Here is a 13,216-nt window from a genome sequence, read left to right on the forward strand (position 1 = left end):
AAAACAAAATAATATGAAGAAATATTCAACACTCACCTTCAAGTCCTAATTAAAAAGCAAATGCACACAATAACTTCCTTTGTGTTTCTTTTTCTCTCATCCTTCCTGCAGGTGGGTGGGTTTTCAGTTGGAGGAGTTAAATTTAATGCAAACTTTTGTGTATGCCATATTAGTTATCATCAAAATGAGAGACCACAGTTGATGAGGAGGCAACACTGACTCTGCACAACACATTCTGCTGTTAAAAGGAAAGCTGAAAATAAACTAGAGAGAACCCTCAGCTTTATCGATAAAATAAGCATTGAAAATATAAATAGAGGGTGAAATTCTTTGGTCTGACAAGTATAGTGTTTTGAATTTGTCACCATTAGTTTGAAAAGCCGTCAAGAGGATGGCTGCATTACCATTTCATATTAGCAAAATTGGAGATATGGAATAAAATTTGGTCCTATGCAATTCATGCAGGAAAAAAAGATACACACAAAATGCCTTCCACGAACTCAACTAGTTTACCACAGGTAATGTTCCACTGCCTGCCAGTTCACAGTGAGAGGCCACCTGAGGAATGTGTCAAGTGGCGTGGCTAGCCTAGGGGTTAGGCATGTGTTTATTGCAGAGGTTCCTGTGAAAACTGCTCCACTTCTCACATGAACTTCATTAATTATTTGTACTTAATACAATTTCCCACCTACGTTTTGCATATATGTTTTTCACATTTCTTACAGCACAGGAGACATGCAGCCCAGAGTGTCTATCAACCCTCAGACCAATCCCATTCCCCACTTATTCCAAACAATCCATCCACTGCATCCCACCCCAATTCTCCCATAATCCAAGTGCACTGGGGTAACATATGGCCAACTAACCTATGAAACAGAATAATCATCTAAATCACTGCCGTTACTTCCTGAAATTCAGTTTTAAAGAAGGTTGGGTGAAGATTTCCATCGGCATTAAAGGCTTTTCGTTCATTATGTCAGCACACAGAAAAACCATGCAAATGTTTAATTGCAAAGATAAAGGCAGCATATACAGTATGCAGCATCTACCATATATTCAGTATGCAGAACAAATGGACAGCAGCTGTCAATGCTCAATGCACAGTCAAGCAATGAAGCAGTAAAGAGAGTTTTGAAGCAACAAGTAATTTGACACCCTGGGAAAGCGGGATATTCCTGGATATTTTGTCTTTTCATATATTTGTTCACGTTGCAGTTTTTCTATGGGCTAACAACACAGCACCAGAGTTTTCTCAGCCTACAGCTAAATATGAAAACGTTACCTGACTTGGAAGCGTTGTGCAATAATTTACCCTCCGATTGCACCACATTAACGTTGCTGAGGAATATCAGGTGCCGATAAAAGTTGCCATCCTCTCCCTTTACATCTTCAATGACATACTCGCCACTAATGTCACTCACACCGCGATACTGGGTAGTGCGAACCCCGATATCTCCACCAACTGAAAGAAATGGGACCTGCATAACAATGCAGTTGTTAGGACAGAAATGCAGACAATCTCATGCCTGCATTGATCAACAGCTCTGTCTTGGCTATCAGAGCTTGAAATTGTCAACCTATCAACCCACTGCACGTGGATAACGGGAAACCACATTGCTAGACATGCAACAAATCCAGGGAATTGGAAGTAATTCAGAAAATGTCTCACCCGGATGGTTGGTGGTTGGGTTGAGTTGTTCTCCGATCTTGGCAATTTACTTGCAAACATTTTGTCACCATATGAGGAGATATCATCAGTGCACTGCTGATTGTGGTGTGTACACTGAATGCTTGGCCTTTATATACTTACCAATCAGCTGATTGGTTGCCATTTCAGAAACTCAATTGTGATGTGGGGAGGAAATCTCGTCGCTGATTGGCTGTGTGGCTGCTGCAGGTATTACCTCAGTCAAACTGGGAGAAAATTATCCACAAGGACCCATGAACATCAACTGGCTGTAAAGTGGCATGACCAACTGTCCCTAGTCTCTACCCACAAAGATCAAAAGGGACATAAATTCAACTGGGCATCAGTGCAAGTCATGGCACAATCAAACATCAAGGGATTTCTGAGAAGCGTGGTTTTTCCACAAACAATTCTGTAAACAAACACGTAGACCTTGATCCTATTTATGAGGCAATGCAGACAATTCCTGACCACAATGCATGAAGTTCACCACACAGCCAATCAGCAACGAGATTTCCTCCCCACATCACAACTGAGTTTCCGATACGGCGACCAATCAGCTGATTGATAAGTACATAGAGGCCAAGCATTCAAAAGACATAACATGATCAACAGCATAATGATGATGTCTCCGATGGTGATGAAACCTTTGCAAGTAAATTGCCAAGATCAGAGAACAAGACAACCAAAGTTCATGGAGTATTCACTGCTGCATACTGATATGAGGGCATGTCTTAAACCTCAGCAGCCCTTACAGGAGATAGCTCAAAAGCTATTAACTGGAAATATTCACCCACCAAAGAAACATGAGGCAATATTCAACCCGTCATGAGTCAAACAACAGTTTGATCAGAACTCCGGGAATTAAGTGACAGGTGGATATGAGACTGCAGATGCTGGAATCTGAAGCAATGCACAAAAAGCTGGAGAAACTCAGCATGTCACCTAGTATCTTGGGACAGTCTCAAGATTCTCAATCTGAATTGGCGATTGTCCGTTACCCTCCACAAATGTTGCCTGGCCTGCTGAGTTCCTCCAGCTTTTTGTGTGTTCCACCAAGTTCCAGGTGTTAAGCTTGGTAGCAACCTCCCTGGAACAACCACAATCAACCTTGATATCTCACACTGAAACCGCAGATGATAAATGTGAACGCAGTTGAGAAATTCAGACAATGTGGACAGTTGCTCTTCTCTCCCTACCCCACAGTTGTTGCAGGGACTCACAAAATCTTATTGGAAGCTGGGAAATGGCCTTAGACAGAACTCCAACAAATGACTTTAGTTTTTATATGGATTTAGAAATCTAACAAAATTACAGCAAGAACCGTAAATATGAGAAAGACTGAATGAACTAGGGTTGTTTCCTTAGGAACAGAGAGAGAGTCAATTGAGGTGTAAGAGGTAACAATGGAATTAGAAAAGTACTTCCAAAAACTACGGGGCATATATTTCAATGTTATTGGTTTGTAAACTTATTTCACCCAGAGGGTGGTGGTAGCAATGTGGAACTTATTGCCTGAAAGAACAGAAGATGCAGAAACCTTCATCACATTTAATCTGGTCTTGAATGTCAACCTGAAGAGATTTACAAGGGCCACAAGTCTGGTGGTGGAAGATGGGATTAGACTGAATAACTCATTTTCAATAAACAGAGGCTCAGAGGGCCGATGTCATAAATTGTTTATGATTCTATTATGCTTTAACATTTAAGAGACTTAAGAGATTATTAAATTTCTTCAATTCAGGAGGAGGAAAGAAAATTATACAAAAAGCATCTTCTTGATTACATAGTCCATCAGTCACTTGCCTTCTAGGATGATCAAGATTAGAGACAAGATGTCTGAAAATCTTCACATCTCCAGACAACAGAAGTGTGATTATACTATATATTAAGATGCTGAGACTTTTAATCACAAAGCAGCAGAAAGTGTAACCTATAATTTCTGTGTTCTGGAGATACAGCATTTTATTTGGAATTGCATTAGAATGTTCTTCATTCATAGACAAAAGATATTTACATCTCCACTATAAATAGCATTCAAAACCTCACCATACCAAGATACTCCTGTCATTACCATATATGACCACAAGACGGATTATGTGGCAGTGCATAGTATATCAGCTATAAATATCCCCAACTTTAAATCTAATGAACTCTTGATCAGGGAACAATGACAATTTGCTGCTCTAATCTTGGGATAAAAGGATTCATGTTTTAAACTATGTTCAATTTATCTTTGTGCAACATTTCACTCATCAAAAAAAAACCCAGGCCATGGTTGTAGTTCTGGCTTTTGGTTTTACAAGAGATTATTTCTAACATCTTTGAACCCGACAAGGAAAAGAACTGATTAGAAACGATGGCAAGGAGGCAGAGAAGTGATTTAACAACCTTAAAAATCAGTAAATTTAAAAGAAAACTTTGCTGAACCCAAGACATTCAAGGGCATGTCTTCTGAAAAGATGAAAAAATTACCAATAACTAACTTCCAGGATAAGATAAATTACTTCACCACTCAAATAGGCAAACCAGCCAGAGGAGTAAATCAGAACACTCAATTTACTGACCATGCGCTTAACAAATTATTTCACTGAACTTTGCCCCTTTTCCTCTCAAGCTCAAAGCTAGTTACCAGCAAAGAGGACAATCGAGGAGACGCTGCATCTCAGAAGCATCAGACCTCTAACTTTCAACAACATATTTACATGCATGCAGTAAGTAGTTACCTGTTGACCTGGTGGAAGTCCATAAGGAGCCAACTCCATCACCTTCCCCGAAAGCTCCTTCTGAATGGCATCCATGCTCTGGTAGAGTTGGTCGCGGTGCAGTGCCACCACCAACAGACGTTTGAATGCAGCAGTTTTGCCGAGCTGTCTCCGACCTTCGTCAGTTCCGAAGATCCATTCAGTCTCTCTGCCCTGTGGAACTACGAGGAAGCTATATTAAACCAACGCAGAATGTCCTCGGTGGGTAACTTCCCCTTGTCCACTGCAAACCCTACAACAGCCACATAGAAGGCACTTAATATACTGCATGAGTGACTAGACTATAGGTTTCAACAAGACAGTTTTTTTAACTGCTGGACCAAAGGTAGCCCTTGAGTAGGGAGAATTTGGGGTCCACACCCTTTATCTCTGTTGGAAATTCAAAACTGACCCCAACAGTTAACGCTGAGGACGCAGCCTTTGAAATCCACTTGGTCTCATCCATTTGAACCATAGAGGTTCAGAGAATGTCTTTGCTCCCCGTTCTGGGTCAATCTACTTATCGTCCAATAACTTGTTACGCAAGTTCTTGGGACATATAAAATCATGAGAGGCACACATAGGAAAATTTGGTTCTTAAGGACCAAGGCTACATTTCATACTTAGACCATAAGACAGGGGTAGGCAACCTTAAGCACAAATGCTTTTCTAGCATACGTTATTCATTAATTTGAGGCAAAACGTAACTAGATGTATTTAAATGGATAATTCCCATATTTCAAGTTTTTTATGGCATTTACCTGGCCCACCATCCGCTCATTAATACGTGATCCGGCCCACAGAGGCAAAAAGGTTGCTGACCCCTGCCATAAGACATAGGAGATTAATTAGGTCACTCGGCCCATCCAGTCTGTTCTGCCATTCCTCACAACCCCATTCTCCTGCCTTTTCCCCGTAACCATTGATGCCTAATTAGCTAAGAGCATATCAACGTCTGCTTTAAATATACCAATGATTTGGCCTCCACAACAGTCCATGACAAAGAATTCCACAGATTCACCACCCTCTGGCTGAAGCAATTCCGCCTCATCTCTGTTCTAAACGGACCTCCCTCTATTCTGAGGCTGCGTTTCAATGACATCACCCCTCATTTTTAAAGAAAACAAACATGCCTCCGAAGTTAACCCTTTCATTTCTGGAATCATTCCCGTGAACTTCCTCTGGACATTCTCCAGTGCCAGTGCACCTTTTCTTAGATAAGGGGCCCCAAAATGGCTCACAATACTCGAAGTGCAGTCTGACCAATGCCTCATAAAGCCTCAGCATCACGTTCTTGCTCTTGTATTTGAGTCCTCTCAAAATGAATGCTAACATTGTATTTGCCTTCTATACCACCAACTCAACCAGCACGTTAACCTTCAGGGACTCCTGCACAACGATTCCCAATCTCCTTGCACCTTTGAATTTTGAATTTACACCGTTTAGAAAATAGGCTACACCTTCATCCCTTCTATTAAAGTGCATGACCATACTCTTTCCTACACTATATTCCATCTGTCACTTTTTTGTCCATTCTCCCAATCTATCCAAGTCCTTCTGCAGACTATCTGTTCCCTCAATACTGCCTGCCCCTCCACCTATCTGTATAACATCTGCAAACTTGGCCACAAAACCATCAATTCTGTCATCCAAACTGTCGACATATTAATGTGAAAAGAAGCGGTCCTATTACCAACCCCTGCAGAACACCGCATATCACTGCCAGCCAACCAGAATTAGCCCCCTTTTTCCGAATCTTTGCTTCCTGCCAATCAGCCAATCGTCTATCCATGCTAGTATCTTTCCAGTAATACCATAGGCTCTTATCTTGATAAGCAGCTTCATGTGTGGCACCTTGTCTTCTGAAAATCCAAGTAAACAACATCCACTGACTCTTCTTTGTCTATTCTGCCTGTTATTTCCTCAAAAAATTCCAAAAGATTTGTCAAAGAAAATTTTCTCTGAATGAAACCATGCTGACTATCACTATCAGGATAATTAGCCCATAATTTTCTTTCTTCTCCCTTCCTCATCTCTTAAAGAGTGACATTTGCAATTTGCCAGTCCTCCGGGACCATTCCAGAATCCAGTGATTCTTAAAAATTCATTACTAACGCCTCCATAATCTCCTCAGCCACCTTTTTCAGGACCCTGAGGTGTAGTCCAACGACTTATCTACCTTCAGACCTTTCAGTTTCCCCAAGCACCTTCTCCTTAGTAATAGTAACTACACTTACTTCTGCCCCTGACACTCTTGAATATCAGGCACTCTCCCATCGGCTTCCACAGTGAAGACTGACGCAAAATGCTTATTAAGTTCATCCACCTTTTCTTTGTCCCCCATTACTTCCTCTTCAGCGTAATTTTCCAGTGGAACCATATCCGCTCTTGCCTCTCTTTTACACATTATATATCTGAAAATACACTTGGTATCCTCTTTGATATTATTGGCTAGTGTACCTTCATACTTCATCTTTTCTCCTTTTTGTTGCCTTCTGTTAGTTTTTAAAAGCTTCCCAAGCCTCTAACTTCCCACTAATTTTTGCTATATTCTATGCCCTCTCCTTTGCTTTTATGCTGTCATTGACTTCCCTTATCAGCCACAGTTACTTCATCCTCCCATTAGAACACTTCTTCATCTTTGGGATAAATTTATCCTGTGCCCTCAAATTGCCCCCAGAAACTCCAGCCGTTGCTCTTCTGCCGACACCCTGCTATTATCCTCCTCTAATCAACTGGAACATCTGCACAGCAAAGACACATACATCAGGATCCGTTACAGCTCGGCATTTATAGAACATAGAATAGTACAGCACAGTACAGGCCCTTCAGCCCACAATGTTGTGCCAACCCTCAAACCCTGCCTCCCATATACCCCCCCCCACCTTAAATTCCTCCATTTACCCATCTAGTAGTCCCTTAAATTTCACTAGTGTATCTGCCTCCACCACTGACTCAGGCAGTGCATTCCATGCACCAACCACTCTCTGAGTAAAAAACCTTCCTCTGATATCCCCCATGAACTTCCCACCCCTTATCTTAAAGCCATGTCATCTTGTATTCAGCAGTGGTGCCCTGGGGAAGAGGCGCTGGCTATCCACTCTATCTATTCCTCTTAATATCTTGTACACCTCTATCATGTCTCCTCTCATCCTCCTTCTCTCCAAAGAGTAAAGCCCTAGCTCCCTTAATCTCTGATCATAATGCATACTTTCTAAACCAGGCAGCATCCTGGTAAATCTCCTCTGTACCCTTTCCAATGCGTCCACATCCTTCCTATAGTGAGGCGACCAGAAATGGACACAGTACTCCAAGTGTGGCCTAACCAGAGTTTAACACCATCATCCCCACTGAACGAATCAGGAAACTCCAAGATCTGGGTCTCAATACTCCCTTGTGCAACTGGATCCTGGATTTCCTCACTTGTAGATCCCAGTCAATTCTGATCAGCAAAAGCACCTCCTCCACAGTCTCCATTGGCACAGCAGCACCACAAAGATGTGTAGTTAGCCCCCTGCTCTACTCACTTTACACCTATGACCGTGTGGCTAAGTACAGCTCCAACACTAATACAAGTTTGCTGATGACACCACTGTTGTGGCCAGTATCAAAGGTGCCGATGAATCAGCATACAGAAGGCAGATTGAAAATTTGGCTGAGTTGTGTCATAACAACAACCTCTCGCTCAATGTCGTAAGACCAAGGAATTGATTGTAGACTTCAGGAGAGAGAAACCAGAGGTCCATGAGCCAGTAACCATCGGAGGATCAGAAGAGGAGAGGGTCAGTATCTTCAAATTCCTGGGTGTCACCGTCTCAGAGGACACATCCTGGACCCATCCTAAAAATATAATTGCAAAGAAAGCTCGATAGCGCCTCTAGTTCCTCAGGAGTCTGCAGGTATTCAGCATGTCATCAAAAATCCACGAAAACCTCGATAAATGTGTGCTGACTGGCTGCATTACAACCTGGTATGGGAACACCAATGCCTTTGAGTGGAAAATCCTACAAAGGGTAGTGGATTTGGCCCAGTACATTACTAGTTAAACCCTCCAAACCATTGAGTACATCTACATGAAACATTGCCGTAGAATAGCAGCATCCATCATCAAAGGTCCTCACCACCCAGGCCATGCTCTTTTCTCAGTGCTGCTATTAGGTAGAAGGTACAAGTCCCTCAAAACTCATACCACCAGGTTCAAGATAGCTACTACTCATAGCTACACTCATTTAAGGACTCTTTTTTCTTGTTATTTCATACTCATTATTTATTGCTATTTACTTATTATCTGCATTTGCACAGTTTGTTTACACTTTACAGTTCCTGATGTTTACAGTTTACATATCCTGTTTATAGTTACCATTCTATAGATTTGCTAAATATGCCCACAGACAAATACTCTCAGCTTTGTATATGGCGGCATGTATGTACTCTGATAATAAGTTTTATTTTGAACTTTGGCCAGCTCCTCTCTCAAGCATTTGTAATTCCCTTTACCACACTATAATAACGACACATCTGATTTAGCCTCTCCCTCTCAAAATGTAGGGTGAATTCTACCATATTATGGTCACCCAAGGGTTCCTTTACCTTAAGCTCCCTAAATCAAATCTGGTTCACTACACAACACCCCATCCAGAATTGCCTTTCTCCTGGTGGGCTCAACCATAAGCTGCTCTAAAAAGCCATCTCGTATGCATTCTACAAATTCCCTCTCTTGGGATCCAGCACCAACCAAATTTTCCCAATCTACCTGCAGATTGAAATCCCCATGACCATCGTAACATTGTCCTTATTACATGCCTTTCCTATTTTCCATTGAAACTTATATCCCACGTCCTGGCTACTATTTGCAGGCTTGTATACAACTCTCATCAGGGACTTTTTACCTTTGCAGTTTATTAACTCTAGCTACAAAGTTTCTACATATTCCGATCCTATCTTTCTAAGGATTTAATTTCATTTTTTTTTTACCAGCAGAACTACCCCACCCCCTCTGCCTGTCCTTTAAAAACAATGCATATCCTTGGATGTTCAGCTCACAATTATGATCTCCTTTCAGCCACAATAGTGATGCCGACAACATCATACCTAACGATGTCTAACTGCACTATAAGATCATTTACTTTATTCTGTATACTTTATATTTTATTGTCGCCAAACAATTGATACTAGAGCGTACAATCATCACAGCGATATTTGTTGCTGCTCTTCGTGCTCCCTGGAGTACAAATCGATAGTAAATATGAAAAATTTAAGTTATAAATCATAAGTAGAAAATAGAAAAGGGAAAGTAAGGTAGTGCAAACAAACCGAGAGGCAGGTCTGGATATTTGGAGATTACGGCTCTGTACATTCTCTGTACATTCAAAAATATCTTCATCCTGTATTGATCACCCTTTTCAATGTTGCCCCCATGTTACACTTCAACTCATCCTACTGACTGCAATATTTCCCTATCATCTGCCTGTCCTTCCCACGACACATTGCATCTACTTACATACCAACTGCCCCAGCCTCAACCCTATCACTCCAGTTCCTATAACCCTGCCAAATTAGTTGAAACCTTCTCCAACAGCTCTAGCAAACCTGCCCACAAGGAAATTGGTCCCCCTCGGGTCCAGGTGTAACAACTCCCTTTTGTACAGGTTATACCCTCCCCAGAAGAAATCCCAATGATCCAGAAATCTGCATCCCTGCACCACTTTCAGCCACTCATTCATCTGTACTATCAACCTATCCCTGCTCTGACTAGCACATGGTACTGGGAGTAATCGAGAGATTACTACCTGGGAGGACCTGCTCCTCAGCCTCTTCCCTCACCCCCCATACTAACTGCACAGGACCTCTTCCCCCTTTCTACCTATGTCATTGGTGTCAATGTACACAGCCTCTGGCTACTCATGCTCCCACCTGAGAATCTTCTGCAGCCGCTCTGAGACATCCTGGAGCCTTGCACCTGTAAGGCAATACACCACCCTACCTTCTGTTTTGCGGCCACAGGATCTCCTATCCGTCCCCCAAACTATCGAGTCTCCTTTCACTTCCGCTCTTCCCTTCCCTGCTGAATCTCAGAGCTGGGATAGAGAATCAAGAGCAATACAGCATAGATACAGGGCCTTCAGACCAGTGAGTCCATGCCAAACACAGTGGCCATCTAGCTACTCCCAAATTCCAACGTTCAACCCATATCATTCTAAGCCTGCCCCTCCTATACCTATTCAACTGCTTCATATTTGATTCTATTGTACTTGCCTTAACCGCTTCTTCTGGAAGTTTATTCCATTCATTCACCACCCACTATGTGAAAAACTTATCCCTCAAGTCCCTTTTAAACCTTTCCCCTTTCATTCTAAACCTATACCTGATAGTTTTGGACTCCCCTACCCTGTTAGAAGTTTGTCAAAGTTTTAGATGACACGCCAAATCTTCACAAACTTCTAAGGAAGTAGAGGCTCTGGTGTGCTTTCGTTGTAATGGCATTTACAAGCTGGACTCAAGACAGATACTACGAAATAATCACACCAACAAATTTAAAATTGCTGACCCTCTCCGCCTCCGATCAACTGAGGAGGACTGGCTCAAGAACCTCTGGTTTCCTCCTCCTGAAGCCAATAATCAACTTGGTCATGAGTAAAAGGTTGTTGTTGTGGTACCACTCAGCCAGATTTTCAATCTCCCTCCTATATGCTGATTCGTCCAATGACAGTGGTGCCATTAGCAAAATTAAATATGGCTTTGGAGCTGTGCTTAGCTTCACAATCATAAGTATAAAATGAGTTGAGTAGGGCAGCGGTCCCCAACCACTGGGTCGCGGACCAGTACCAGGCCGCAAAGCATGTGCTACCGGGCCGTGAGGAAACGATATGAGTCAGCTGCACCTTTTCTCATTCCCTGTCACACACTGTTGAACTTGAACATAGGGTTGCCAACTGTCCCGTATGTGCCGGGACGTCCCATATATTGGGCTAAATTGGTTTGCCCCATATTTCCCCCCTTAAGGTAGAGCGTTCCTATGAAACCTTTTGTGCCAAAATGGCGTGAAGCGAAGAAGCAATTACCATTAATTTATATGGGAAAATTTTTTGAGCGCTCCCAGACCCAAAAATAACCCAACAAATCATACCAAATAACAGCGAAAATAAATAACACTAACATATAGTAAAAGCAGGAATGATATGATAAATACACAGCCTATATAAAGTAGAAATAATGTATGTACAGTATAGTCGGGAAGATGAAGGCAAAATCGATTTGTGGGAAAAAAATCGGCACGTACGCGCATGCGCACGTCACGCATGTGCACACAGGTGCCGCGTAAGGCTTCATGGTCATGGTAGTCTTTCTGGGGGTAAAGTGTCCCGGGATTCCACTGCTATTTTTGTCCCTTATTTGTGAGTGAGAAAGTTGGCAACCCTAACTGTAAAAGACATGTTGAGGCGAGTTTAACTCTACTTGCACACCACCGCCCCCCTACCGGTCGGCAAGAATATTGTCAATATTAAACCGGTCCGTGGTGCAAAAAAAGTTGGGGACCCCTGGAGTAGGGGGCAAAGCACACAGCCATGAAATGCACCTGTGCCAATGAAAATTTTGCAGGAAATGTTTTTGCCAATATAAACTGACTGTGTGGCACGTAGCCAAGTGGTTAGGGCGCTGGACTGGCAATCTGAAGGTCGTGGGTTCGAGCCTCGGCTGAGGTAGCATGTGTGTCCTTGAGCAAGGCACTTAACCATACAATGCTCCAGTCTACCCAGCTGAGAATGGGTACCCGCAAAAATGCTGGGGGTTAAAAACTCGTGATAGACTGGCGTCCTATCCAGGGGGGTGTCTCATACTCTCAGTCGCTTCACACCACGGAAACCGGCATAAGCACCAGACTAAAGGGCCACAAGGCTCGTGACAGACTTTAATATAAACTGACTGGGAGCTGCAAGTGAGGAAATCAGGGATCCAATTGCACAAGGAGGTATTGAGGCCAATTGAAGCTTATTGAATATTTTTGAGAGGATGATAGTATTGAAAGCTAAGCTGTAGTCGATGAAGAGCATCCTTCGCAGTCCAGATCGTACAGGGTCGAGTGAAGAGCCAACAAAATGGCATCTGCTGTGGACCTGTTGTGCCAGATCCAAGTCACTTCTCAGGCAGGAGTTGGTACGCTTCCTCATCAACTTCTCAAAGGACTTCATCATATTGGATGTCAGTGCTACTGGACGATAGTCACTGAGGCAGGTTACTATGTTCTTCTTAGGCACCAGTATAATTGCAGCCTGCTTGAAGCAGGTGGGTACCTCAGAATGCCAAAGCAAGGTGTTAAAGATATCAGTGAACACTCTAGCCAGTTGATCAGCTCCAGTCTTTAGTACTTATTCACCTCTCATCCATCTTGCCTATGCTTCTCATAATTTTAAACATTCCAAGGAATCAAGACTTAGCCTGGCCAACCTCTCCTTAAACTCAGGCAATCTAGTCCCAGCAACATCCTTGCAAATGTCTTCCATTTAACCACATCTTTCCTATAACAGCCACCAGCGCTGTAGACAGTACTCTAAGAGGGCGTAGGTTTAAGGTAAGAGAGGAGAAAATTCAATCGAAACTTGAGGGGCAACAAAAAGGTGGCATGTAGTATGTGGAATTAGCTGCCAGAAAAAGTGACTGACTCAGGTAAAGTAACAACATTTAAAAGACAATTGTAAAGATACATGGGTTGTGAAGGTTTAGAAGGTTATGGGCCAAACACTGGCAAATGGGACTAGCTTGGATGGGGAGTCTTGGTCAGCATGGA

The 13,216-nt window shown here is 42.6% G+C and overlaps 1 protein-coding gene across 2 annotated transcripts in view; it reads right to left on the minus strand.

Annotated features, from left to right (window-relative positions):
• The window catches only part of mettl13 (methyltransferase 13, eEF1A lysine and N-terminal methyltransferase), a 41,202-nt gene that overhangs the window by 8,987 nt on the left and 18,999 nt on the right, over nucleotides 1-13,216 (minus strand). For both annotated transcript variants that reach the window (XM_063063787.1, XM_063063784.1), the window contains exons 4-5: nucleotides 4,414-4,613; nucleotides 1,283-1,478 (exon numbers count right to left, since the gene is read on the minus strand). In XM_063063787.1, the coding sequence (XP_062919857.1) occupies nucleotides 1,283-1,478; nucleotides 4,414-4,613 (396 nt within the window). The remainder of the gene's footprint in view (nucleotides 1-1,282; nucleotides 1,479-4,413; nucleotides 4,614-13,216) is intronic.

Source organism: Mobula hypostoma, chromosome 12, assembly GCF_963921235.1.
Source record: "Mobula hypostoma chromosome 12, sMobHyp1.1, whole genome shotgun sequence".
In the NCBI taxonomy this organism is placed as follows: domain Eukaryota; kingdom Metazoa; phylum Chordata; class Chondrichthyes; order Myliobatiformes; family Myliobatidae; genus Mobula; species Mobula hypostoma.